This window comes from Dermacentor albipictus, chromosome 9 (genome assembly GCF_038994185.2).
Source record: "Dermacentor albipictus isolate Rhodes 1998 colony chromosome 9, USDA_Dalb.pri_finalv2, whole genome shotgun sequence".
Lineage (NCBI taxonomy): Eukaryota > Metazoa > Arthropoda > Arachnida > Ixodida > Ixodidae > Dermacentor > Dermacentor albipictus.
The window spans coordinates 83,340,263-83,367,272 of NC_091829.1; the positions used below are offsets into that span (position 1 = coordinate 83,340,263).

Here is a 27,010-nt window from a genome sequence, read left to right on the forward strand (position 1 = left end):
AGGGCTTGGAGAAGGGCAACCAACATTCATGATAACAGCCAAAGGCCGGATGAGAGCCCTCCCTTACCCGTCCGTTTGTAGACGTAGTGGTGAACATCAGCAACAAGAGTTGGGTGCACTCCGTGTTTGTGCTGGAAAACCTCGTCCATGGCCACAGTCAGGCGCATCAGGTAGCCCTCGGACAGCTGGTGGTCGCCACCGACTACACAGCAACCGTTGGCATCAAAGTCGATGTACGAGTCCACCAGACTGTGCGGCACACCCCATGCCTTGGGCAGCAGTGACCGCGGGATCTGCGGAAGCTTGTCTCCTACGCAGTGGGGAAAGCCAGAAACTTAAATTATACTGCCCCTAAACCCCTTCGAGTTCAAAGGTGAGTGAGCAATTTCGATATCGCTTTCGGTGACAATGCATTGCGCTAATGCCTGCACTTGTATTTGTTTGTGCTCTATGTGAAAATGAAACATGCTTTCGAAGATGAAATGCATGAACTTCGGTCCTCGCCAGCCGCCCATATATCAAGTTAGAGCTGATTCTGGACCCTTTCAGCAGTGGTTAAGTTACTTGCAGTAGCTCTCCCAACAGGATTTTTCTGCTGCTGAGGGCAGTACAAGGTGTTATTGATGAGCAGTGGAGCTCAAATTATCCGGCAAGGTTCAATTTAAGGATGAAAATTATGAAAGTTTCAACCCATAGAAATGTATGGGTGCCGGCTGGGACCTTTGGTTGGGATCGAATTAACCGAAAAGTCAAATTATCCGGAGTCGAACTCACAAGAGTCTGCTGTACGATGGTGAACAGCTTAAACAGCAGGACGAGATGTGTTCTGCCTCTTTTTTGTACTGTCATCAGCAGTGTTCGTGGTATGAGAAATCTGGTTTTCAGATTTCTGTTCATATAAGAACGGTTAGCTGGGCAAGTAGGTATGGATGCATTGTAGGGAATCGGTGTACAAACAACACAGAAAAGCGGTGGCAGGACTTTGTTCAATGTGCACAAAAAGGATTTTTTATGCCTTGAGAAAAACTGTTATTGACTAGCGCAGTTGGGCCGTTCAATCTGTAAGGTGATTGCAGTACTTTTGTTTTGCTGCCTGGGGTTTATCTTGGTTCATGATCTGTGAACACCTCAGCATGTATTGCGTAACATTTTATGTATGTTTCAATCTTCATGTTTCTAATACCAGTGCCACAATGACAATTGTGATCGATAACGATTGGGCTTGATTCCGATCGGAAGTGCTCTATATGAGTGGTGCACTAGAGAACGAAAAGAAAGGGGGTTAACCAAGGGACCTGATCTTTTTTTAATCGTATTATGAGAAGCCGACAAAGACATCAGGGATCGTTCCCGCAGGTGGGGAACAATCCCACCTGTGGCAAGTTGTTTTTTCATCCACTTTCATTGCCATTAATTTATATTTTCTTTAATTAAATTAGTAAGTACAAGTAATTTCCCCTATGTTGCCCTTGGTGTCTTTGTTGGCTCCTCATGATACGGTGCATTAGAGAATCACTTGGCTGAATCCAGCAAAGGGCCACGACTTTCTCCTCTCGGTCTGCGTAGTCAATCCACTGGTTCCCTAAGACAAGACTTCAGAACACTTGGACTTTCTTTCGACCAATGCCCACCAAGCACAAACGATCGGTTGCTCCACCAAGTCCAAACGATCGGTTGGTAACTGCACTCGCTGCCAAGCTCACCCATGCGTACGCCGACCAGCGGAATGTAGTGGTTCCGGCCCGAGGAGCTCCAGGAGAGGCAGAGGGGCGGGTTGCGGCGGTTGCGGGGCCCACCGCGACACTGCTCAGGCGCCACCAAGCTGGGCAGGAACAGGGCGGCATAGTCGCCGGGGCTCTGCATGCCCGCCAGCGAGTCGAGCAGAATGATGGGCCGCCGCAGCACGTTGGCCAGGCTGAACACGTGAATGTTGCGCAGACCCAGCAGCTCCCCCTCCGGTGGCAGGAAGTCGGGATCGCACTCGGCGATGATCGCTGGCCACTCCTTGTCGTCCACAAAGTCCTTGAGCAGCTCCTGCATGGTAGACGGCACCACTATAGGGTGACTGGCTCTTCCATGGTTTCGAGTGCACTGCCTGCCCAGACGGGCAAGACAGAATGAAAGAGAATAGCCGTAACGTTTAAAGACAGGACGACAGCAGTGCACTTAAGAAAAGTCCATGAGTGTGTCTGACCTTCGATGAGATTAAACACGCTGTGACATGGTCGTACAACTGTTCTCTGTGTATGATCGTAACAGAGAATAGAGCGATCAATATGCCTTTAAAAAAAATTAAAATAAAATATAGAACTGTGCCCTCAGCGCACTTTTTTACCCAAATTTACACTCTGAAGTCACTGCATCTAGGACACTCTCAACGACCGCCCCTTTAACATAGCCTGTGTGACATCAAGGAGTACGAGGCTGGTCACTGTGTCCCCCAACCATTCTAAAACCATGCCATGCTGTACTCTCCTTGCTCTGCACATTCTGGCACCCAACATCACAGCAAAACAATATGGTATTTGCAAGCAAAAAGTTGACAAACTTTAGCATACGCTAAAGAGGATCAAGGCGAAAGTCTGCGTACTCACAAGACATCCACTACATTAATTGACATTTCCACTCGAATGTGTTGTTGTTACTTCCTATTACTTGTTTTCTCCCACCAAAGGTCATGGGTATGAGTGCCTTAATTAAGCATACGTTAATTAACGGTGTCTTAAATAATGTTGCCCTAATTATCACCAAGGATTCTGGGTACAACTCCCACCAAAGGTCGCGAGTTCAAGTGCTTTAATTAACTCTACCTTAATTAACTGTGCCTTAACTCATTCCCTTCCATGGGAAAAATAGGTGTTTTCGTAGGTTACATAAGATTTTTTTTTTCTGATAGAACTACTGCACTCAGTATTTTATGTAATACTTAAAAAAGAGGCAGAATGAATACACTTTTCATGTATAAAAGCTTTATTAACGAGATGTCATAAAAAAGATATAAATTGCCAGAGCCAAGATTGCGGGATAAAATTGCAATGTTTATAAAGACACGCTTGTATCTACAAAAAAAAATGTGACAAATTATGAGGTATACAAGATGTCTTGCCGTCTAATAGGCACCATGTCCGAAAAAATAAAAAAATTTCAATTGAACAGGTAGTCCATTACCAAAATTTAACTGCAAGCACTACAGTTGGGCGTGCCAGGCTGTGGCCGCCAACGTTCTGGGCTGTTTTGCGTCATCGTTACTCTCGGGGTTGAAATCCAACGAAAAGGCAGCCTCCTCAGACTTGCTGCTGCTTGATGCATCGATAAAATCAGCCACAGACGAAACGTAATCAGGAGACCTGCAATCTTTCGAAGCATGCGCGCCGCCCCCAGAGGCGGCCATTTTTGCTTTCTACTTTGATAATCGCATAACCTTGGACTGCGTTCAAAAATTAACGCCTGGCAGGGAAAAAGCAAACTGCTTAGAAAACAAGAATATAGATCTGCTTCTTCACATCCGATGGTGGAGAGTGTCCGTGAGCAGTGTGGAAGGTCTCGAAAGTGGCGTTTCAAACCATCAATAGTGGGCAGCCATTTTTACTTTCTACTTTGACGATAGCGAAAACTTCAGAGCGTGTTTAAAAATCCCAGCCAGACAGAAACAAAGCGAACTGCTTAGAAAACAAAAATACAGTTCTCCTACACACCCGATAGCACACTGTGTTCGTTAGTGGCGCAGAACATCTCGAAAGCGGCATTTCACACGATCAATAGTGGCCGAATGATGCCCAATGGGTGTGGTAAGAAAAGAGCTATTTAACTTTGCCTTAATTAACACTAATGGTAATGGGCTTGACTGTCGACCTTCACAATGTCAATTGGAATCCAACTTGGAGATATGGCAGTTTCGTCCATATCTCTCTGTTGGGTTGTGGTTTCGAGTGCCTTAATTAACTTCGCCTTAATTAAACCCAAAGGTCATGGGTAAACTCTCAGCCTTCATAATGTAAATTGGAATCCAACTTGGAGATACGACCAGTTCACCTATATATCCAAGCGGGTCTGACTCCCACCAAAGGTTTGACTCCCTATGGATTTTCGTCCCATAACGGCAGACATTGGATTTTTCGAGCCATGAACTATCCAAGGCTTTAGCCTTAATAATGCCAAAAAATGCAGTATTAAACTGAAAATACAATTTCAGTCATAATGACCTGGCGGTTTGTAATGAAGTGTGTCAAGCTCATGTTGATACTGCTTGCACTTTTCCGGGAAAGCAATGAAAACAAACATGAATGACGAGGCTGATATACACGAACAAGCACCCAACTATTAAGAGAACAGAAGAAAAGACTGCGCAAGAATAGGAACACGCACAAACACAACTTGCAAAAACTAACTCAGGTCAAAACTAAGCGTATTTTTACAGCAGCCGCACATTTGTAAATAGAGAAACTTTTTGCCGAGTTGGAGAGGCAATGTACAGTCGACCGAGTCTTTAACAGTACCACATGAGTGTCAACTGGCCAGCTGGTCAGTGTTTTCTAACAGCGCAAAGCAACGAGACCAGCAAGGATAGCGCATGCGCACCAAGTTCACCGGAAGTGCAAGTTTCGGTTGCTAGGCTCTTTCCACCAGCATGACACAGCCCCTGGCATGATTAACTCTGTGCAAGCTCCCCGGTTTATGGTGGATCCACACGATGGACGGCTCCGCGAAAATCTGTTCCACGGATGCTTATTCCGCCGCCCGTCCGGCTGCGAAGCGCATCCACACGACGTACAGAGTGAGCAGACGACCGTGCGGGAAAAATAAAGATGGCAGCACCGCCCGAAGCGACTGCTGTCCGCCTCCCTTCTTTTTCCTCAACTCATTCAGACATGTGGATGAAGTTAGGGAGTTAGAAATTTCTGCACAGGACACACATATACCTCCACTTCCATTTACAGAACATTTGGTGCAGACAGGCTTAATGATAGCTTTAATATGTGACACCCAACATGCACGCACACACGCGCACACACACACACACACACACACACACACACACACACACACACACACACACACACACACACACACACACACACCTTGTACTTGGTGAGGTGCTCCTCCAGGTGCCGCTTGAGGTGGCAGCGTAGCGGGTGCCAGAAAAGCTCCCGGCCGACCAGGGCCCGCGACACGGCGTGCACCAGGCAGTGGCCGTCCCCGTCAACATGCACCGGCAGCAGCCGGTCCTCGCCATCGTTGTGGGCCCGCACCAGGGCCAGGGTGCCGCGCAGGTACGACAGGCTCCCCGACACGTCTTTGCCATAGCCTGCCACGTCCACCAGCTCGGGGTCAATGCGGAAGGCACGTATGGCCAGCACGCTGCAGTCGAAGTAGGCGCCCGCGCCCATCTCCGACAGAAGCCGGGCCTTGCCCGTCTGCTTATCCATGCCGTACGTGGTGAGCAGCGGCGAGACAAGCTTGCAGTGGTAGTTGGACAGACCGCGCACTTTGATGGTGTCCTCGCCATGCTTGGGCACAAGGTTGCCTGCAAGATGGTGGAGCTTAACTAATGAAGCTAACCACATCCTCAGTTGTCCACCGTGTAACCTTCATGTAAGACTACTGGTGCATTGCAGCACACAATTCAAAGATAGTACCTTAAAGAACTTTTTTAGGGGGGTTGGGGGAGGGCAAATAGCCAAGTAAGAGTCTTGCTTGAAGCTCCAGAGTACACTGCTTTTCTTCGAGTGCCCTCCCTCCTTTTTTCCTGATGTGCTACACAAGAAAATCGGATACTGCAACAGCACATGCAATGTGAACGCATGTTCCCAGCATAACTACTGCACTGTTTCACACGTGTGCCATGAACATCGAGAATGGTACAAGAACCAGTGCACGTATCTTGAAGATGGCAGTTTGCGTGAGTATCAATACTACCGGTGCTTTTATTTTTCACATGAGACTGAATCTAGGGGGCTGTGACATAACGCAAAGTTGTTTTAGAGGCTTCAGTAGAAAATTCAAGAGCGTATGAGCAATTGTTTGAGGCACTTAGCTCAGGTAAAAAGTATGGGTTTAAAGTATTAAAAGTATATGGGTTTATATAGGAGCTCCTAAAGTAGACCTTTACTTACTAGGAGCTCTAGGCACACAAGATGGACATTGTTTGGGCCCAAGACAAGCCCTTAATTAAGGGTGAAAGTTTTTTTTTTTGTTGGTGTGTAAGGCCACTTTGAAATGACCGCAAACGAAGCTGACCCCTTCCCAAGCTCACAAAATCCGAGGAATGTAAATGCTCACTAATGAGGATGTTTCGGATGAGCGAGTGGAAGGCGATGCCCGGGTTGGACACCTCCTGGACGTCCCGCAGGGCTGTCCGGTCATGGCGTTGGCCGCACTGGGGGCACTCGACACTCTGGTCGTAGGACGGAAAGAAGAGGCGCGCACAGCACGCCTCATCGGGGCATGTTGTGCTCAGCACACGCGGCTGTGCGGGCTCTTTGGGTGCACCACCCCCTGCCGACGATGTGTCCATCATCCTTGCTGCTGTTGACCCGAGAAAGCAGGATCAGCTGCACGGTGACAGGAAGGCAGCGATTCAGAAGGTGATCGGGAACAAACAGCCACTGGTCAACCACAAGCAAGCAAAGGAAGCCCCAGCCCAGAAGGCCTAGACTAGAGCGCACACAGGAACTAATGCCATCTGGAGTAGTATGACGCCTAATGCATCAGTGCGGAGAGAATGAGAAAAGAGCTTGCACACACACATGCACACCCACCTAGGCAGCACTAAAGGTCACAAAAGCTAACCAGATGGACAACAAAATCCCAGGAGTGATCACATAAATGCCTCGCATTATAACTATCCACGCTGCAGCCACTTAGAGCTATTGCCACCTCTACAGATAATGGCATGTCCCAGTTGGAGATATCCCTCAGGCACCCTTTCGCTTTACCACATAGTCATCAGCAAGCCCATGCTTGCTCCTTCAAACGAGTCCGGCATGTGTGGCATAAGGAATATTCACCATGTCAATAAGCACTGGGCAGGCTGCCACAAAGCTGTATGACATCACATTACTTCAATATCTTTCAAAAAAAATTAAAAGGTTGTGTGAGAAAGGAAGAGTGTGCAACGAGTTGGGAGCAGATCGATCAACAGAAAACTAAAGTTTACAGATATACCTGCATGGATTCTTGAACCTCAGAGGTGCATTTGTCCCTGTAACAAGGCAATGGTCCCTTCAACAGTACGGTGCAGTTCGTTTTGATCATGGCACTTGATGCCCACTCCCACATATGCTGGTCAGAATGCAGCATAATTAATCACACATTTGGTGCACTGACTACAACTGTGTTGTTGCCTTACTGGAGTACCAGCATCGTACAGTTAAATTCGACTGTAACAAGCCCAGATCAAGTGAATGCATGAAGTGTGTAAAGTGCACTAAAGCCATAAACGGGTGTGGACTGGAGCATGCCTACATAATCTCATGCACTGAGAATGCCATTCTCAGTTAGGCTGAGAAATAGTGCAAAACACAAGCAAAAATTAGTGCCTGCTATGCAAACTTTTGTTCTGAATAAATATTTCTTTTTGCTTCTTTTCTCCTTCAGAGATGACAGCTCTGCCTCAGCCCCCCCTCCCCCCCATAATTTGCATATAATGAACACATCACAAAAGTTCACTTATTTTTGTTACGGACAAGTATGGGTAGACTGAATTACTTGATATATTTATTTTTTGTGCACAAGCCTGTATGTCACAACCGGGCTTGACTGCAGTATCAGTACAACATGAAACAGACGCAAACAATGGATAGGGCAGGGGCGGGGAGAGAGATTGATAGAAAGGTAGGCAAAGACAGAGGTAGACAAAGACAGAAAGGCAGAGAACTGATGGGTAACCGTGCAAAGACGAGTACATGTGGATTTTGATAAACAATCATTAAATGATGATGCACAAAGCTGATACACTACTGTCACTCATGTGTAGCATAAGTATCTGTGAGATACCTTTTTCTTTTTTTGTTTATACGGTAAAGTATGACAGCCACCCACACCCTCAATAGGACCCACCGACACCCAGAGGTTATAGTTGACACAATGCTTTCCAAACGAGTTCAATAATAAGAGCAACACCAACAAACACCATCATACTGCCATCATGTCGGCCCACTTTGCCTCAACGCCAGCAGATTGTCAGTGCCGCACTGTTATTGGCTATGTTCATGCAATGCTCATAGTTCTTTCCGCTGAAATCTTTTGACAGTGCTACTAGAGCTAACACTTGCCTTATTTCAAAGTAAAAATTACGAAAATCAGATAGAGTAGACTTTTCAAAGGTCTTTCACCATGTGCAACACAAAAAGCTACATAATTAAACAAAAAGCTTCAGCTGATATTAGCAGACGGTCTCATAGTTGAATGAATTGAAAAGCTACCTCACTAACCACTCACGGTTCGTACAATTTAATAACGATACCTCCAGTTTAACCCCTTCGACATTCTGTGTGCCCTGGGCCAATGTCCTGGGCCACTTTTTATTCCTTATATGCATAAACGATTTTCTTTCTAAATGTCATGATATGAGTTTCTCATTTCTTTTACGAGTGCATTTCATATCACAATATCAATTCTAATAACGATAATAAAATTCTAAATAATGCTCTGAAGTGTGCTTTCATTTGGTATCAGGAGTTGCAGATGGCTCAGAATGTATAAATAACTGCAACATTAATAATAATTAGAAACAAAACTTACACTATTGATGACGCGCCCCTAACTCAGGTTTTTGAGTTTAGATATATTTAGGTTTAACCTTGCCAAACGATTCCCGATAGGATGCGCATGTTAAAAACATTACTTCAACTGCACCAAAGCGACTCTTTCTTAGATGCTGAAGTCTCTCGTCTCAAAAGACACAAAGTTATTGACTTATTATTGCATGATGGTCCCACTAGTGCTGAAGCAAGCCACCACGATTTGGATTCCTTTAACCAAAAACTTACTTCACAATGATGATTTAGTGGCATCCTCTTTGAAACGGGGCAGTGACATATCACTCAGCATGCTTGAGTTAGTCAGGTATGCTACACATGCTTTTCATTCGAGCATTTTTGTATACATCTATTTAATCTTATTTTCTCTTCCTCAAAACTCGTTTATCTGGCTTATACCGCTACCTACGTCTCTAATGCATCCGGTTGTATCAATCTCTTTCCCGATTTTCTTTTTCCCGTCAATACCCCAAAAACATCTCTTGCCTCTCTCGACTGCCGAGTGGTTGATGCTTCCATCCACTATAAGTCCAAGCGCTTCTAGAATGTGTACGTAACCTACAGGTCGCACTGGGTGAATCCCTACACATTTCATTAGAATGTACTAAGTGGTCTCTGGATTTCCGCTGCAGCATACACATGCCCCATATTGTTGCGAATATTTGCTGTGGTATGTTTTTGTCCTTAGGCGCCTAACTAGCTTGAGCTTCAAATAGCAAGGCACTGCCCTTTGTGTTATCATGCAGATTTTCCCTGACAAATTCTTTTTCCCCATTCTTTGCATCTGATTCGTTGTCTGTTTCTCTTTGTTTCTGATGACTTCTGGTTGTCTATTTACACTTTCAATTACCCTGTTCTTGGTTGCCAACTTTCTTGACCTCTTCCGCCATTCTGTACCAACACTTTTCAGGTACAGGTACTTGTGTACCTAAGCCACCCATTTATTTTGATCCATGTTCCTGACTCTTCCTTCGAAACTTACTTTGCTCTGCGCTTCTCTGACTTGAAAAGAAGCCCCACCCATGTCACCCTTCAATGCCTCATTTGTGATTTAGCCGTGGCCTCCCAAAGCCGATCGGCCTACTGACCTTTGGTTAACTTCCAACCTCGACAAGATATCCAATTTTAAGCATACAATGGCATTTCCAAACGTTAGTGATGGCCCCATTACTCCTTTCCAGATTCTACGCACCACCTCATACTTGTTGCGGCCCCAAAGTGCTCTACGTTTCACTACTGCTGCATTCCGCTTCCCCTATATTTCCAGATTATTTTCGTGGGTGCTTGAGTAAGTCGTTTCATCATTTATGCATGTGCCGAGGTATTTATAATGCTTGACTATGCGTATGACGTTGTTGAATTGACACCACGTAATTGCTCTTCTCTTCATTAAACATCATAATTTCTGGCTTCACTGTGCTAAACTTAAGCCCTAGATTTGTCACTGCATTGCTACAGATATTCGCAAGTCTCTGTAAATCTGCTGTATTGTCCGCTAGCAGAGCTATGTTGTCTGCATACATCAGTCCGGGGACATTCCGTCGCACCATTTGTCCATTATGCATGTAGTATAAATCAAACCCCTATTCGATGTTTTCCAGTCGTCTTTTTATGCCCTTAATATAAAGCCGCACCAGAGCATGAACAAGCATGAACAACAATGAGGAGAAAGACGACATTCTTGCTTCAGTCCTTCATGAATTTCCACCATTTCATTACACTTGGTACTTTCAACCGCTCCACGAAATCGTAATCTATGCCTTCGTGCTTAAGAATATCTCGTAACAATTCCCTGTCTACGTTGTCGTAGGCTCCTTTAATTTAATAATATCTAGAAATGCAACCTAATATTTTTAATATCTAGAAATGAAACCGATAAAGGTCTGTTCTGAGCTACTTAAATGTCTAAGCACCGAGTTAGTACAAACACACTATCCTCTAAGCATTTGCTTGGTCTAACACATTCTGTGGTTCCCCAAGTACATCATTTTTTCTCCACCCACTTCAACAGTTCTAATTTTATACAAGCTGGGATACATAGCGCAAGAATGACACAGGGACAAGCAGAAACACGGGACGAGCGGTGTTGGTGTATGTATCCCACCAACACGCCCAAACTTCTTCCCTGCTAAAGTGCATTTCTAATTTTATGGCTTGCATTGCCATTCTATATATCACCGACATTACTGTAACTAGCCTGTACGAGCTTGTCTTATCCTTATCACCTTTACCTTTGTAGATAAGGTTCATATTGCTTTCACGCCAACAAACCGGAATTTTCTTCATTCTAATCACTTGCTCAATAACATGAGATAGCAGTGCCTTGCACTTCTGACAGAGGTTTTTGATTAGCTGTATTGGGATTTTATCAGGCCCTGCTGCCATGTTATTCTGGACATTTTCTTCTGATTTTTTTCCTGTAAAAGCTTTCTATGCTAAATTTTGATATTTCAGGCTTCTCTGTTGCTGCTGGGTCGGTTTGAGTTTGAACTACACTTCATTTCAGGCCTCAGCTATCCCTAATAATGTATGTGATGTACTGCATTGTTTGTGTCCTTCAGAGATCTTAGGGCGTTCATGCCTCATAGCTATTTATGAATTTTTAGTTGGAGCTCCGAGTGCTCTTATATGGTTCCAGAATCATATTGGGGTGCCTTTGTCTCTTTTGCGAATATTATGCACCCAACTTTCAGTTGAACATTTAATTTTCTCTTCCATGAGCTCACTCACCATGCTTTTCATCTCTTGGTATTTGTTCCACATAGGAAGCACCTCTTCTTCATGTAATCCCAATTTCTTGGCTTCTCGATGATTCCTAGACAACTGTTTACTCTCTTCTATAGCTTGCTTTATTTCCTTGTTCCACCACTGATGTGGTTCCCTTTTTCCAATCCAACAATTCCTTTTGTTTTATTTCCTGCTGCATAGCATCTACTGGTTCCTTACATTCCCAGACTATTGTAGGAAAAGCCTAAGTTTTCTTCTGTATGTTTGTTGCGATCTCTGTTATTTGCCCTTCGAACATTTTTAGAAATTCTAAATGCTATTGGTTGGATACTTGATTACGATACATGATTGCCTATTTCTGCATTGCCACAGTACCTGTACACAACACTTATCCTCTCTGTTAACTACCATGACATTCTGTTCATCACACGGATCCAGCACTAGAGCACCGCTGTAATTAGCATATCCGTTTAAATCCTCCACGTGCACATTCATATCTCCTACTAGTAGCACGTGGTCTGATTTGTTGAACTTATTAAAATTGCTTTTAATGCAATCAATCAATTCTTTATTTTATCTCTGCTATTACTACCTACTCATAGGTAAGCTACTCCAAGGCATGTCTTTTTGCCTTCCCATGTGCTGCTAATTCATAAATGCTCCTTACATGTCTCTTTTGCCCTCTGCCACTTCATAACTCGCCTAATAAGCATGCCTACACCTATGCCTTTCACTGACCCAGTCATTCTGTTGCAGCCTTCCCACTTGAAATTGTCAGTAACAGGTGGCTGCTCCAAATCTTGTAGATGCGTTTCGGTCAGGGCGTACATGCTAACAGCTTTATCATTCAGCTTCGTTTGCATTTCCAGCCACTTTTCCTGCTGGCGACCAACTTGCATGCTTACATAACAAATTTGACCATCTATATACTTATCCTTTGTGCACCTTTCCTTAACTCTTCGAAGTCCAATTCTGCTCTTTGCTGGTGTGTTGCTATATTCACTGCCTAGATGCTGGTGCCCTCTGATGGTGATGAATTAAACTGTGGTTCGTTTTCCTAATTTTTGTGCTCCATCTGTATATATTACAAGCTCATGAACTGAAACTCTATGGTATCTGAGCATCCGTGAAAAATGTAAGTGTGAGGGGCATCAGAGGCGTTGTTCTGAACTAGCAGAGTGTCAAGTTCATCAAGTTCACAATGAGCGTAAAAAATGGAAGAGACAGTTGCAAAGTCAGTGGGGCAACGTCTGATTGCCAATAACTTCACTTACATGGAACCAATCAAATAACGTTTTTTTAAGGGATGGCCTCGGACATCTTCCAAGTGTTTCTTCAGATGTCAAAGGACCCCTTCATTTCATTTGCAAGCGCAGTTTAATGTGAGGACAAGCTATTCGGCTAAGTGTGCAGCAATGTACTAAAAAGCAGCTAAGAACCGTGCAATGCATTGCAGTGTCGTAAACTGTGCCGGACGCATACACAGCACTTGTCTATAGAGCAAATACATAGCTTAGCTCAAGGCACGATAGTCTGATGTCTGCTCTTTGAACCTTTGTGACAGACACTTGTCTCAGTCATTCACATTAAAGGACTGCAAATCCTCCCCTTAAGAGGAAGCTTTAGCTCGAGTGCTCCTATCTAAATACATGTAAAAGGAGAATTAGTTTTTTTCGGCAACCACTGCACCAAATTTGACGAGGTTTGTTGCATTTAAAAGAAAAACTTAAAATCTAGTGACTGTTGGTTTCGAATTTTCGAGTTAGGTCATCAATTTTTTATTAAATATTGGCGAAAATCAAAAATTTTCAGAAAACGAAACTATGAAGTTTACAACTCTGTAACTCAACCACTAAAAATGATAATACAATTCTGTGAATTGCATCTAGTAGTACATCCAAAGCGGACAAAATTGATATGTTACACATGAATATAAAAAAAATTTTAATTATAGGGAAATACAACTTTTGCAAAACCGTTGTAACCAACGTAACAAATTCATGTAAGATGTAAAATGACATATTGAATTTGTCCGCTTTGAATGTTCTAATGGATGCCGTTTACAGAACCGCCACATGAATTCTTTATGCAGACCTATGAATTCGTAAACTTCGTGCTTCTATTTTTTTCAAACGGTCAAATATTTGAAAATCGTTTTAAGAAAATTCAAGCACTAAATCAAAATTCCGCTTCCAACAGTCACTAGAATTTAACTTTATCTTTCAAATGCAACAAATTTCATCAAAATCGGTCCAGGGGTTATCTCATAAAAACGTTTTTGCGTTTTACATGTATTTGAATAGGCCGCGTCGGAGTTGGGCCCGAGCTAAAGCTTCCTCTTAAATAAGATATGCCGTACCAACAAGCGCTTATTGCTATCCTCATCCCCCCTGACATTTTGAACAGTATTTAAGTATACACATGCAATCGTGTGCAGAATACTGAGATGATCATCAATGGCGAAAACTGCAGTGCTGCATACAACAGGAAAGCACAAATAAAAAAAAAAGCAATCCTGTGCTGTTCTCCAGACTTTCCTGGTTGCTTCACACGCCATGACCTATACAGGGTTCTGCATGCGACCTCAGTAGGGTAAAAGTTCCGAATTGGTCACTTGACAGAGGACAATAGCACGGTGACAAGAGCTGGCTGTGTGTTTCAAGAAGGGACAGGGGTTCACCCATTGCGAGTCACCAATTCTTTCGCGAAATTGCCATTCAGTTGGCATCATGCAGAGGGCGATTAGGGACGGACAATGGAGGAACATTTCTTCTAAGGAAATGGTGTGACCCGTATCTTTCGCTACACTTCATGGACTTGGGTGAGAGTTATGCAGATAGGAGGAGAGCGCCTGTGGGGAGGGTTAGCTAATGCGAGGGACAAATGGTGGTAGCAGCATAGTAAATGATCAAGTGCCTGTAACTCCGGTATTATAGCATTAATTAAAAAAAAATTCTTGTAGCTGCATGCTCATTGTAGACTGGCACACTGCTGCCACTACATAACAAATTTCAGAGCTCTGGGTGCTCTAAAGCACCTTTAATTTAGTTTGTATGTTGTAGAACATTCTGTGTATGTTGTGTCTGTGATTTGCACTGTGTGTATCATTTCCTTTCTCATCTGGATAGCATGTTAGGCATGTTGTCAGGCAAACCTCTTCAGGATTCATTCGGAATCCCTATCTCCCAAGGAAAAATCATAGGTGCAACATAAACAGATAGGAAGACAGTTGTATGGATTTAGAGGCCAAACGTTTGTGCCTCATATTTCACTGAACTTAAGGTGAACAAGCAGACTTTGGAAGGCAATGCCATGTATTGAGAAGCCACCTGGTGGCTTACAAGTGCAACATAATGGTCACCAAATGAAGGGATGTGCAGTCACAAGTGATAGAAGATTAGGCGGTGTGACAGGAACATTAGGCGGTGTGACAGGAACTTTGCAGGCACACGATGGATTCGGCGGATGCAAGACCGCGGAAAGTGAAAATCGTTGGGAGCAGGTTTTGTCGTGCAGCGGACATAGACCACGCCGATGAAAAAGGTACTAATGCTGGTGATGTCACGTATACGAACGAGTTAAGACATGACAGGGAGCACATGTTCCTGTCCTCGAAACTACGCGCATGCCAACCGAGGGGGTTTGTCCAGGGCCGATCACTATGCTGCTGAATTTATGCGCTGCATTGTAACGTCGCGACTCGTACTGACTATTGGACCGTTCAACACGCCGCTGTCAACGTTCCATACGCACTTCCACAGGAAGCACTCGTTAAGGAAAACGGGGATGGGGTCTCCACTTTACCGAAGCGGCAGCGACAAAAAGAAAAACAAAAATAGCCTAAAAAATTCAGCGTGCGTCAAGTCGTAAGCTGGTTTTTACGAGCACAGGCCTCTATCAATTCGAGAACTTTACCCTTCCAGCCAACGGCATATATCGCTATTAGTTCAGGCTTTCTCGCCACCGCCTTGCCGTAAGGTGTTTTGGACAGACGAACACAAAAGACGTACGCCCCCAGCCGAACCGCAGACAAAAACTTAACGCGGGTCCCTCAATAGAATTGTCACATGTAAAGGAGCTTTATTTACGCACGTCTTCGCAGCTTCCTTATCGTGGCGAGAACACCTCGCGATATTCTAAGGAGGCGAAAACAGGAAGCGCGCTCACGCGCGAAATGCATAACACCACAAAACGAGAACACAGACCGCGGAATTCCTCTGCGACTTTTCTTCCGTCGGGACACTGAAGGCGTGCTCCGCAAACAAAGCGATTTCAGATGTCGCACGCGACGACGCAGCGACTGTTTTGGAAACAAAACCCTCAGCATCGCTTTAAGTCAATTACGGCGGCCAGCGAAAAGCAGAAGTTCCCAACCACTAAATCCCGTTTGTAAACAAGCTCCGCGTTTGTGGGCCACACGGCTCGGAAAAACACTTGCAAAGCCTTCACGGGCTCATTTCTGCTCCCGCGAACAAAACTTACGCCAGTAGCGACAATCGTGAAAGCTGCAGATGCAAGTCCGTCGTATCCATCTCAGTAGTGACTCGTCCGTCCCATGACAACTGAATGATGACCAACGTCCCCGCACGCACACGCTAGTACGAACGGTGGGGGTGCAACCAGCTGGGAAAATGCGGTTATCCAACAGGGGCACCGGAAAATCTCCAAGCTCCCGAGTCACCACCACAGCAGAGAGCGACGCCACGGTCCAGGCGCTTTGGGGCGCATTCGAAACATACTGTCAACGTAATCGTTCGGCTTCTATGTCACTTTGTGTGACGTCACTAACACACTTCCTTCCCTCCTGCCCCTTTTTTGTTTCGTCATAAATGTTCGCTTTTACAGTGCCCACGTATGGAATACAAGAAACCGAAACCTCTTAATTTCCACCAATCAAAATTGCTAAAGCTAACATGCCTAAGCGGTAATCATTTGCTGCGTACACTTTTTAAGCACTTCTTATGATTGATAATGTATTATTTCTTAATAATTGCCCACGTTTTTGGGTGTTTCTGGCATAAGACCTCATTCTATCGCACGTATGGAAAAGTCCTGTGTGAGACAAATACTTACACCAACTCAAAGTAAGCTGCACATAAGATTCTGCGTAATCAGCCTCGTGCAGCTAGAGCAACAAGACAGCAGCACTTAGCAGCGATAAAGCAATATTTTCTTCATCCATCGTTGCCGCACTGCAAAACGGCAGTACAGACGACAAGACGAACGCGCCAGCTAAACAAAAAGTCAAGTCGAAGCCAACAGGAAAGCCAACCTTTTCGGGCATTGGTTTCAGTTTCGCTATTGTAGAGGAAACGATCGTTTTTATGTTTTTATTTATAGTTGATATGACAAATCTGAATATCAGAGCACGTTCCAAAGCATCAGATTCAGTTGCTTGCGGCGCGCTGTCTCTTGTGCGGATCTTCTCTGCACGTTTTAAAAAAAGAGAGAGAGAAAACCCGCGAAATTTGAAGGGAATCGCTGTGGCGGCCTCCTAGCCGCTTTCAGCTGGCGCGTCACTACAATGTTGATACTTCCCTCAAGCGCACTGCAAGCAACCTGAACGTATTCTGTGCCCAACCTGGTACTTGCAACGATTTGACGTGCACCCTATATATGAATACCTTTAAATAAGTGTAGTTTGCCATTGTGCTTGAAGCCATGGATAGGGTACATTTGCGATCGACAGAAGTGCGTATTATCAATATGACAGGGCTGTGAAAGCAACTTTTCGTCTGTCCAGGCTTTGACACATATTGGTACAATAATTCTTAGTAACTTCACGAACACATAATTTATTCAAACGTGGTATCTTTCCTTGAATCAAATACGTTTTTTTTTTTTTTCTCCTTGTCAACACGGTTTGGGGAAGCACTTCTCTCGTGAAACGCATTATATTTTACTAACGATCGTTTTGGAGATTTTGACAAAAATTTGATAACCCATTGCATCTTCATCTTTTTAGATTACGACACCGTGTCACACAAACTCATCCTCCTAGAAATGAGGAAACTCAATATAGATCATAATATCCTAGACTGGATTCAATGCTTTCTCACCAACCGCTTACAGTACGTTCACGCTAATGATTATGACTCCCTACTGTTCCTGTTACTTCAGGCGTCCCAGAAGGATCGGTTTTGGGCCTATTACTATTTCTCATTTATATTAATGGCTTACCTGTCGGCATTAACTCTCGCATAAAACTCTTTGTTGATGACTGTGTGCTTTATCGTGTAATTAATAACCCACAGGACATTGACGCTATTTCTAACTGGTGCGACAAGTGGCTTATGAAGCTAAATACTTCAAAATGTAAGAGTAATGCATCACAATAAAGACAATGGCAACTTCGCTTATACCTTAATAACTCCGCTTTAACCCCCGTTACTAGTTACAGCTACGTTGGCGTGCATGTAACTCACAACCTTTCATGGAATATACACTTTGAACACGCAATTAACAACGCTAATCGCATGCTTGGATTTCTACGCCGAAATTTTTCCTCCGTTCCCTCCGATTTAAAGATTAAATTGTACGCAACACTAGCTAGGTAAAAAATTAGAATATGCTTGCTCTATTTGAGACCCATCTAGCTCCGCATTGATCACCGCCCTTGAATCCGTTCATAACCGCGCTGCCCGATATGAGCTCTCTGATTACGCTCGCTACGCCAGCATTTCTTCAATGAAAGCTGAGTCAGGTCTACCGACACTCCGGTCACGCCGCCGGTTCCGCTTAAACCTCTTCACAATTTTTTTTTTCAAAACTAACTCAACACTTAAAAAAATTATCTTTTCCTCCCTCCAGATTACGTGTCCTCGCGGATTGATCAGAAACTCAAGGCTGAAATTCCTTTATGTCGCACTAACCCTCGCCATGCCTGTCTGTTGCCGCACACAAGCAGTGGTTGGAACCGCCTTTCCGCCTCCGTCGCTGCAATCGAAGACCCTGCCGCCTTTAAAGTTGCGATTAACGATTCATTGTTAGAACACTCCTCTCTGTAATACCCTCGGGTCCTGAGAGTGTTAAAATTAATTAAATAATTAAACATTATTGCGCGCGCTCGCTTCCGTCTGCATATATAGTTACGACAGATTAACGTTCCCACTTTCCTCCCTCAAATTTCCGGCATCCATCTGTCTCCGTTTAGTTGAATATGTCTCAGTATCGTGGAATTGCACAATCAAAGCAAATAACATTTTTATTGAGCATGTGCAGAAAACGTTAATGAGTAGATATAAGCATCTCTTTATTTTTTTTTTAATTTTATTTTTTTGCCTCACGCACCAACAGCTTTTCAACTCTGAATAATCACCCTACACTTCCATCACTCAGCTGCAGACGTAGTAGTACCGGCGTCCTCTTTTCGTGCAAAGTCATTAATGGAATTATTACATGCACTGGGGAGACGTTAAAGATCCCATGGTGGTCAAAATTAATCCGGAGCCACCCACTACGGCGTACCTTATAATCAGGTTGGTGGTTTTGGCCCGTGAAACCCCGGAATTCATCATCGATTATTGCATGTACGGGTCTACTATCTTCTGTTTCACTGCAAGTTCTGCACAAGACTACCACGGAAACAGACCCTTCCACGTTGCTGCCTCCAGTTCTTTCTTGTTTTTGTTTTCTCATTTCATTTTTTATCCCATAACTTCTTGTCGTAGTTGTCTTACATTTTTAGCACAGAGACCTCAGTGTTGCTCCTAGGAACATTAAATTTATTATTATTATTATTATTATTATTATTATTATTATTATTATTATTATTATTATTATTATTATTATTTGATTTTCATTTATTAGATAAACAGCCTTCGTCACATTTACTATGGCCCATGCATAGTAGGGGCCAATTAGACACTCCTTGCTTTGACCTAAGTGAAGCATTTGATGTAGTTTGCCATGAACTCCTCATTACAAACCTCACGCAAATGGACATAACCTTCTTCCATCACTGTCCTGGTATATAATTACCCAAGCAATAGATCGTGCCTCGTTGGCATTAATGGAAAGAGCGCTCTTCTATTTGGGATCACTCAAGGATGCGCTCTTGACCATCTTCTCTTCCTACTGTTCATAAATGATACTTCGTCAGCAATTCAACACTCTTCGTTTCTTTTATACGTTGACGACTTAAGGCTATTTAAGACTGTCAACAGCGTTCGCGACTGCTTTGACCTCCGAAAATACTTTTTTTTTTTCACTCTCGAACTGGTGCAAAGACAATGCTAATCTTCAATATTTCCAAGGCTATGGTATTAAGTTATGCATGGAAAACACAGCATGAGCAATTTTTCATACATCCTTCAGGATGCTCCATTGCCCAGGGTCGATGAAATGAAAGAGGTTGATGTGTACTTCGACAAAACTCTACACTTCTTTTCGCACACTAAATATGCGAAACAACCTGCCCTTCCCGCTCTTCCTCTGTGTTTCAGAAGAACTTCAGTTTGGCCTAGTTGGTGTTTACTGCATATCATATTGACCGCAAATGAAGATGGGGACAGCGGAAGAGAACACATAAACACGGGCGTTTTTCTTTTCTTTTTTTTTTTACCACCCGTGTTGTTTATGTGTTCTCTGCCGCAGTCCCTGTCTTTACTTGCGGTCAATATGACATCCTCTGTTTTTGTCGTGTTTCACATCACTTCCTCTCACCTGCTGACTTTCTGAAACTCTATTCTAATGTGTGCTGTCCACTATTAGAGTATGCCTCTATAGTTTGAGGCGGAACGTGCAAATCGAGTTCAGACCTCAGTGAACGCGTTCGGAATAAATTTATATCTATTCTCCAGTATATCGCTTTTGCCGTCCTGGCGACCATACTCCCAGCCCTACAGCCCTCACGTATATACCTCGACTCACACCTCCAAAATCAAGATGTACTGAATGAGACCCTTTGTTCCTCTATAAAGGGGTTCGTGGCACTATACGTTGCCCGAAGGTTCTTGATCATGTACAATTTTCCGTACCGCAAAAGTATGCTAGGCAGCATTCCGCACTTTCTACGCGGCCTTGTTGCATTAGAGACTGTCCTGTGCACATGGCTCGACTGAAAAAAAATGTAATAAGTATTCTGCCCATATTAACATATTAACATATTTCAGAATTCATTGCTTGTGCTTTGTATATGTGTAGATAATCATGTTGTAATGTTAACTCCCCTTAACTCGCACGCTTCCTCGTTGTCTGTTCCCTTGTTTCCTTACCTCACAATGTTTTGTCCATCCCTTTTGTCCTCTCTGTACATTTTGCCTTGAGCATAGCTTTTTAAATGCACCAGTACGAAGGCTATTTAGCTGTTCCTGGACCCTCTAATATATATTTGATTGACTGATTGATTGTTAATATTACTGTTACTGTAACTGAGGCCTGCGCACGATCGGCGCCGTCTGCAGACTTACAAGAGATTTCCGTACCCACACCGCCTCCCTCAAATTGTTAACATCCATATGCCTCCCATTACTCGAATACGCCTCACTATTGTGGAATGGCACAATCAGTTCAAACAGGATACTAATTGAGCGTGTACCGAAAAACGTTCGGGAGCATATGTAAACATCGTTTTCGGACCTCGCGCACCAACAACTTTTGAAATTCGAATAATTATCCTACACTTCCGTCACTTGGCCGCAGACGTATACATATAGTCGCACCGCGACGTCCTCATTTTATACAAAATCATTCATGGAATTACTACATGTTAGGTTCTACTCGCTCCTGTTTCACTGCGGGTTCCGCAGAAAGACTACCAGGGAACGTAGATCCTTCAACGTTCATACCTCTTTCAGCGGACACTCGCCTCTCCGCAGAATGCAAAGTCTGCATAACTGACATTTTCTTCATCTTGATATCTTTCAAGAAGTGTTGTCTTCTTTCTGTTCCTAGCGTCGAACTTTCTCTTGAGCCTTTTTTTTAGCCGCGCTCCTTCCACGACTTCTCATACTTTATCTCTCCTTCCGTGCTTGTTCTCCGTCTGTCAAGAAAGTTATTGCTATAGTATTGTTGTTCATTATGTAGCTATTTATTCCAGTTCATTTTTTGTTTTTGTATTTTTATATATTCAAGTGAAGCCTTCTTTGCCTCTTCTTTCAACTTTTCCACTGCTACTGCTGCTACTACTGTGGCTGTCTTGCACGTCAAATCGGCGGGTGCTTCAGAGCATTTACATATATGGAGGGAGCGTGGCAGAGAGGAAAGGCAACGCGAGAATTTCGTTCGGACCTTTCCATCGTATCACACGTGCATAAAGCCCTCTGGAGCTCCCTGTACACCGCCACATTAGCCTCTTGACAGCTGACACGTAGTGGTGGTGTAATGGTTTTGGTGTTACGCTGCTAGGCCTGAGGTTGTGGGATCGAATCCCGGCCACGGCGGCCACATTTCGATGGGGGCGGAAATCAGAAAAATTCACCGACGATTACGATGCTCCCTAATGCGTAATCTGAGGGCAGCTCTATACGTGTTTTCATTTCGCGACATCTTGAGGCGAATAGTTTGAGAGAGACACACAGCAGAGTCAGCAATGGTCGAAAGTCTGATCTGCGGGTCAAGCGTATCGGCTTTTTATACACGACTCGTCGAATGTTCCAGTGTAATCGCTGATGCCGCGTGGCTTCCAGAAAATACTACGCAATTGGCGTCGCGCATACAATCACATTACAAAACAATCCCAAACCACGACAATCTAAATAAGCGCGAACATGACCAAACCAAACAAGAGCGAGCAAGAGCTGACGCGAGCAGACGACAGTACGAAATGAGCGGTCCGGCTGACACCAGAAACGAGTACGCATCGAGCGGTCGGGTGGGTCCACATGACACCGGTTTCCCGCGCGCACGTCACTGAAGGGGCCGCTCTCATTGGTCTCCGCTGTTCGCGGCTCGCGTCTTTCATCTCCCGCTCCGCGTTCGCTCTTTCATTTTTCGCTGTGCTCGTTCTGTCGATTACGCCACCGGCGGCGCCGAAGCAGAGGCTTGACGCCGGAACGGGAGCTGCGCTCTAAAACGCTCTTGTACCGTGCATTGGGTGCACGTAAAAAAACGTAGTCAGAGTTAATCCAGAGACTCCAATACGGCGTGCCTCATGATCATATCGTGGTTCTGGCACGTAAAACACTAGAACTTATTTTTGACCTCTAGACAACTGGAATTATCCGTGACCCGCCGAAAAGCATAGCAACAACTGCAGCGCTTACTAACGTGCAAGTCCAGAAGGAAAGTAGATGGAATGATAGAATGGTCGAGAGGGGAGGCAGAGAACGGGTACAACCGAAGCAAACGAGTGAAAAACAGCCTTGCCACTCTTCGCTCGCAGTTTCCACACATGGGGAAGAGGGTGGGAGGGGGAAAAGGCGACGTGAGAAGGCGAGGAAACGCTACACGACAGGCGGTTGCGGGCGAACTGAAGGTACGGTACACATATATGTTTCTGTCATTTCGGAAAAGTAAACACACTGCAAATTTGTCAAGCGGACAACTCACACAGGAACATGCAGGAACAGCAACCGCATTGAAGTGCACCGTATATGGTCTGGGCAACAATGCGGAAGCGGTTGCACGTCAAATCAACACTTCTGTGCCCGCCGCGGTATCCTTGCGGCTATGGCATTGCTCGAGGTTGCGGGCTTGATTCCGAACACGGCAGGCTCATTCCGACGGGGGCGAAATAAAAAAAAAAAACACGCTCGTGCGCTTAGATTTTGGAATACAATAAAGGACACCACGGGGTCTAAATTATCCCGGGGTCCGCCGCTACAGCGCGCGTTATAAACCGATTGTGGTTTTGGCACGTGCAGCGCCGTAAGCCAATTATATTTCACCACTCTACTGCCGCGATGCGATGTGCCATGTGAGGCAATGACAATGCTCAGCCCTGTCATAGGTTATGAACAACGGCGCACAACAACGTCTCATGCAAACAGGTATCCGCTGAGTGCCCCGAGTAACAGGTAGACAAACACCGGTGATGCTCACGAAGTAACGCTTAGCATCAACTCGCCACTCTCGCATTCGACTTTCGCCGTCAACATCACCGCTAATTATCGCCAGTCAAGTCAAACAGCCAAGAAAGCCTCGCTTACATCGATTCCCGCAGTGCGCGGGATCTGCACACACACACACACACACACACACACACACACACACACACACACACACACACACACACACACACACACACACATATATATATATATATATATATATATATATATATATATATATATATATATATATATATATATATATATATATATAGTCGTATAATGAGAAGCCAACAAACACTGACACCAAGTACAACATAGGGGATATTGCATGTGCTTAATAAATGAAATAAAGTAATGATAAATTAATGGAAATTAAAGTGGATGAAAAAACAACTTGCCGCAGGTGGGAACCTGCGGCAAGTATATAATATATATATATAAACGAGAAGAAAGGAGGTTAACCGAGGGACCCGATATTTATTAGTCGTATAATGAGAAGCCAACAAACACTGACACCAAGTACAACATAGGGGAAATTGCATGTGCTTAATAAATGAAATAAAGTAATGATAAATTAATGGAAATTAAAGTGGATGAAAAAACAACTTGCCGCAGGTGGGAACCTGCGGCAAGTTTTTTCATCCACTTTAATTTCCATTAATTTATCATTACTTTATTTCATTTATTAAGCACATGCAATTTCCCCTATGTTGTACTTGGTGTCAGTGTTTGTTGGCTTCTCATTATACGACTAATAAATATCGGGTCCCTCGGTTAACCTCCTTTCTTCTCGTTTATATATATATATATATATATATATATATATATATATATATATATATATATATATATATATATATATATATATATATATATATATATATATATATAAGTCATCAAGCCATATAAGCCAGCAATATATATATATATATAATAAGAGAATAATAAGATAAATAATAACGCAGAAACGAGAAAACGCACGCTCACACGGAATGCATGTTAACTCCATGAAACGAGGGTCTTTTGTGTGTGTGTGCGTGTGCGTGCGTGTGTGTGTGTGTGTGTGTGTGTGTGTGTGTGTGTGTGTGTGTGTGTGTGTGTGTGTGTGTGCGTGCGTGCGTGCGTGCGTGTGTGTGGGCGTGCACTGTTTTGCCGAGTGCGCCAGCACCAAGACCCACGAGGTTGTTCCTGGGCGCTTTAATAAACACCTTTGATTGATTGCTTGATTATTATTATTATTATTATTATTATTATTATTATTATTATTATTATTATTATTATTATTATTATTATTATTATTTAAGAGTACTGGTTTCGACTGTATGCTTTGAGTAGGCTGGCTCATCGTCTATGCTTCACATCTTCCATGTGCCCTCACAGTCACCTTTTACATATTTTTTCTTTGCCTTCCCCCAGTGAATAGTAGCTGAAGAAGGGACCTAAGGCCACCCTTCTATGAATAAATTTTCCCTCCATATGATGCGGCGTTTATCTTGGTCTTGCCTTCGAGTTCTCCGCTGTATAGCTGTGAAGCCTTATATCTAACTTGAGTGCGTGAGATCAAGCTACTGCAAGCTATCAATTTGCTGGTTCATGCCCACTAAAACGGGCGTATTTAAATATGTTAGAGAAAAACTAAAGAAAAAAATGGCTGTGGCTTAGCTAAGGTTAAGCCCAGGATGCGAAGCATCTATAGCCTTTATTTTAGTTGTTGAACCACTGTTTAGCCTGGTGAACTGCTGTTGCTTGGCTATATTTGGTTCGGCTAGAGAAACAACTCATGCGTTAGCGGGAGGAACCGGAGTTAGGCCGCAGCACCGGCTGTGCGACCGCAGGCGAGCGCAAGAGTTGAGCCCGGCTTCCAGCTGTTGTGATGTCAGTGCCCTAGCGGGAGGAGCGGGAGTTAGGCCGCAGTACCATCTGTGCGACCGCAGGCGAGCGCACGAGCTGAGACCCCGCTATGGGGCTCTTGCATTGCCCAGGGGGCGCTGCGAAAAAGGTGCTAAAAAGCGCCCTCTGTGCAAAAATGGGTCGTACCAAGCTCGGTCGTCTGCTTCGGAAAGCACGTTTACAATATGGACCCGCCGCTTTCGGTTGTGTTGTTTCACGGCCTGCAGCGAATATCGGGCGCCGAAGATTTTTTCAGGGGTGGCACGCTGCGTAAAGGCAAGAAATTATGCAGTGCCGAATACGTGTACGCCGTTCACGAATTAGGCGGCGAAGTTTTAGCACCGTGTCAATCGCAAGTGAAGCGAGTCGCGTACGAAGTGGAACTTCAGGTAAGGTTTGCACGCCAGCTGCTAGATTCAGGCGCTCAAACGCGAGGAAATGCTTGTTATAAATGAATCCACAGCAGCGATAAGCAGGCATCATGTGTACAGAACTGCTCGAGCACACGACGGTACGTGCCGCGATGTACGAACTGCTCGAGCGCACGATCGTACGCGCCGCGACGGCAGTGGTCTTTCGACATGCCGCGAAACGGTGGGCCTCCTGCATTCTTTGTTGACTGCATGCCGCTAAAGAAGTAGTTATGCCTGCGTTGTAGTAGCGGCCATCTGTTCCTTTTAGTAACTGGTAATAACTGATGCAATGCATATGAGCTCGCACGTAGTACGTACGTGCGAATCGCGCTGCAGCGCGAGCTCGTACGCCGCTCGCTTGATGTAGGTTTTAATGACAGCGCTCGAACATCGATGTGCTGCAATCAATACTGCCTTGCTGCGTTGCCTCAACGTGCTGGCTTGAGATCAAGGATGAGCGCATTTAACTCTCTTAACCTGTGCTGCTCGTAGTGGAGTAGTGAATTGTCATCGAATGAGCCCGACCATTTGTGCTCATTTGCACACACCTGGTCACTTCACCACTTCGCATCGGTCGAATTGTTAATTGTCGCTGTGGCCGGGTCTCGAATCGTGAATTACCAGCCATGCCTGCTGCTATGTCGGTCTGCTGTCGGGACTGTAGGTGCAAAATACCGAACATTAGAACGCAGATAATCAAGCAAGCTTCAAGACAGGCGAAGCAGTCAGCATGGCGCGAAGTTTCGCTTACTCAGCGCGACGAACTGCAGCTATGCAGCGCGCCCGACGCTCCACTTCGTGAGGCCTTGAAGGAAAACGCCAGAATATGATGTTGGGATTCAGGCCTTCTTGTTCATGGCATCCCACGACGCAGAAGTAATGACGGTGACGCCTTCTCGAGGCTGGGCTAGGTCTCCGGATCGGCGCTACCGATTCCGTCTGCTCCCAGCATTGCGTCCCACGGCACACAGAGAGCCCGTTTTCGTTAAACTATAGGCTGCGGCGAGCTCGCAGCGTGGTTGACATGGTCTGCGAGAAGTGACGAGCCTTTTCGCACTCGCAACAGGGCAGAAATAAGTGCGAATCGACGCAAAACTCGGCCTAGAAACGTCCTTCGCCACAGCCAGGGCTCAATACAACCCAAGCTGGTACGACCCAGTAGCGCCGCCACCAGGCGCCGCTACTATACCTCAAACTCCAGCGCAAGACGCCCATGTAGCTACGCGGC

At 44.6% G+C, this 27,010-nt stretch overlaps 1 protein-coding gene across 2 annotated transcripts in view; it reads right to left on the reverse strand.

Moving 5' to 3' along the window:
- Positions 1 to 27,010, reverse strand: part of LOC135919836 (deubiquitinating protein VCPIP1-like) — an 83,001-nt gene that overhangs the window by 30,874 nt on the left and 25,117 nt on the right. The window contains exons 1-5 of one of the 2 annotated variants that reach the window (XM_065453784.1): positions 15,969 to 16,220; positions 6,280 to 6,551; positions 5,079 to 5,524; positions 1,704 to 2,034; positions 68 to 310 (exon numbers count right to left, since the gene is read on the reverse strand). In XM_065453784.1, the coding sequence (XP_065309856.1) occupies positions 68 to 310; positions 1,704 to 2,034; positions 5,079 to 5,524; positions 6,280 to 6,517 (1,258 nt within the window). In that variant the 5' untranslated portion in view covers positions 6,518 to 6,551; positions 15,969 to 16,220. Of the gene's footprint in view, positions 1 to 67; positions 311 to 1,703; positions 2,035 to 5,078; positions 5,525 to 6,279; positions 6,552 to 15,968; positions 16,221 to 27,010 lie in introns of those variants that run through there. The other variant, XM_065453785.1, reaches the window with a different exon arrangement.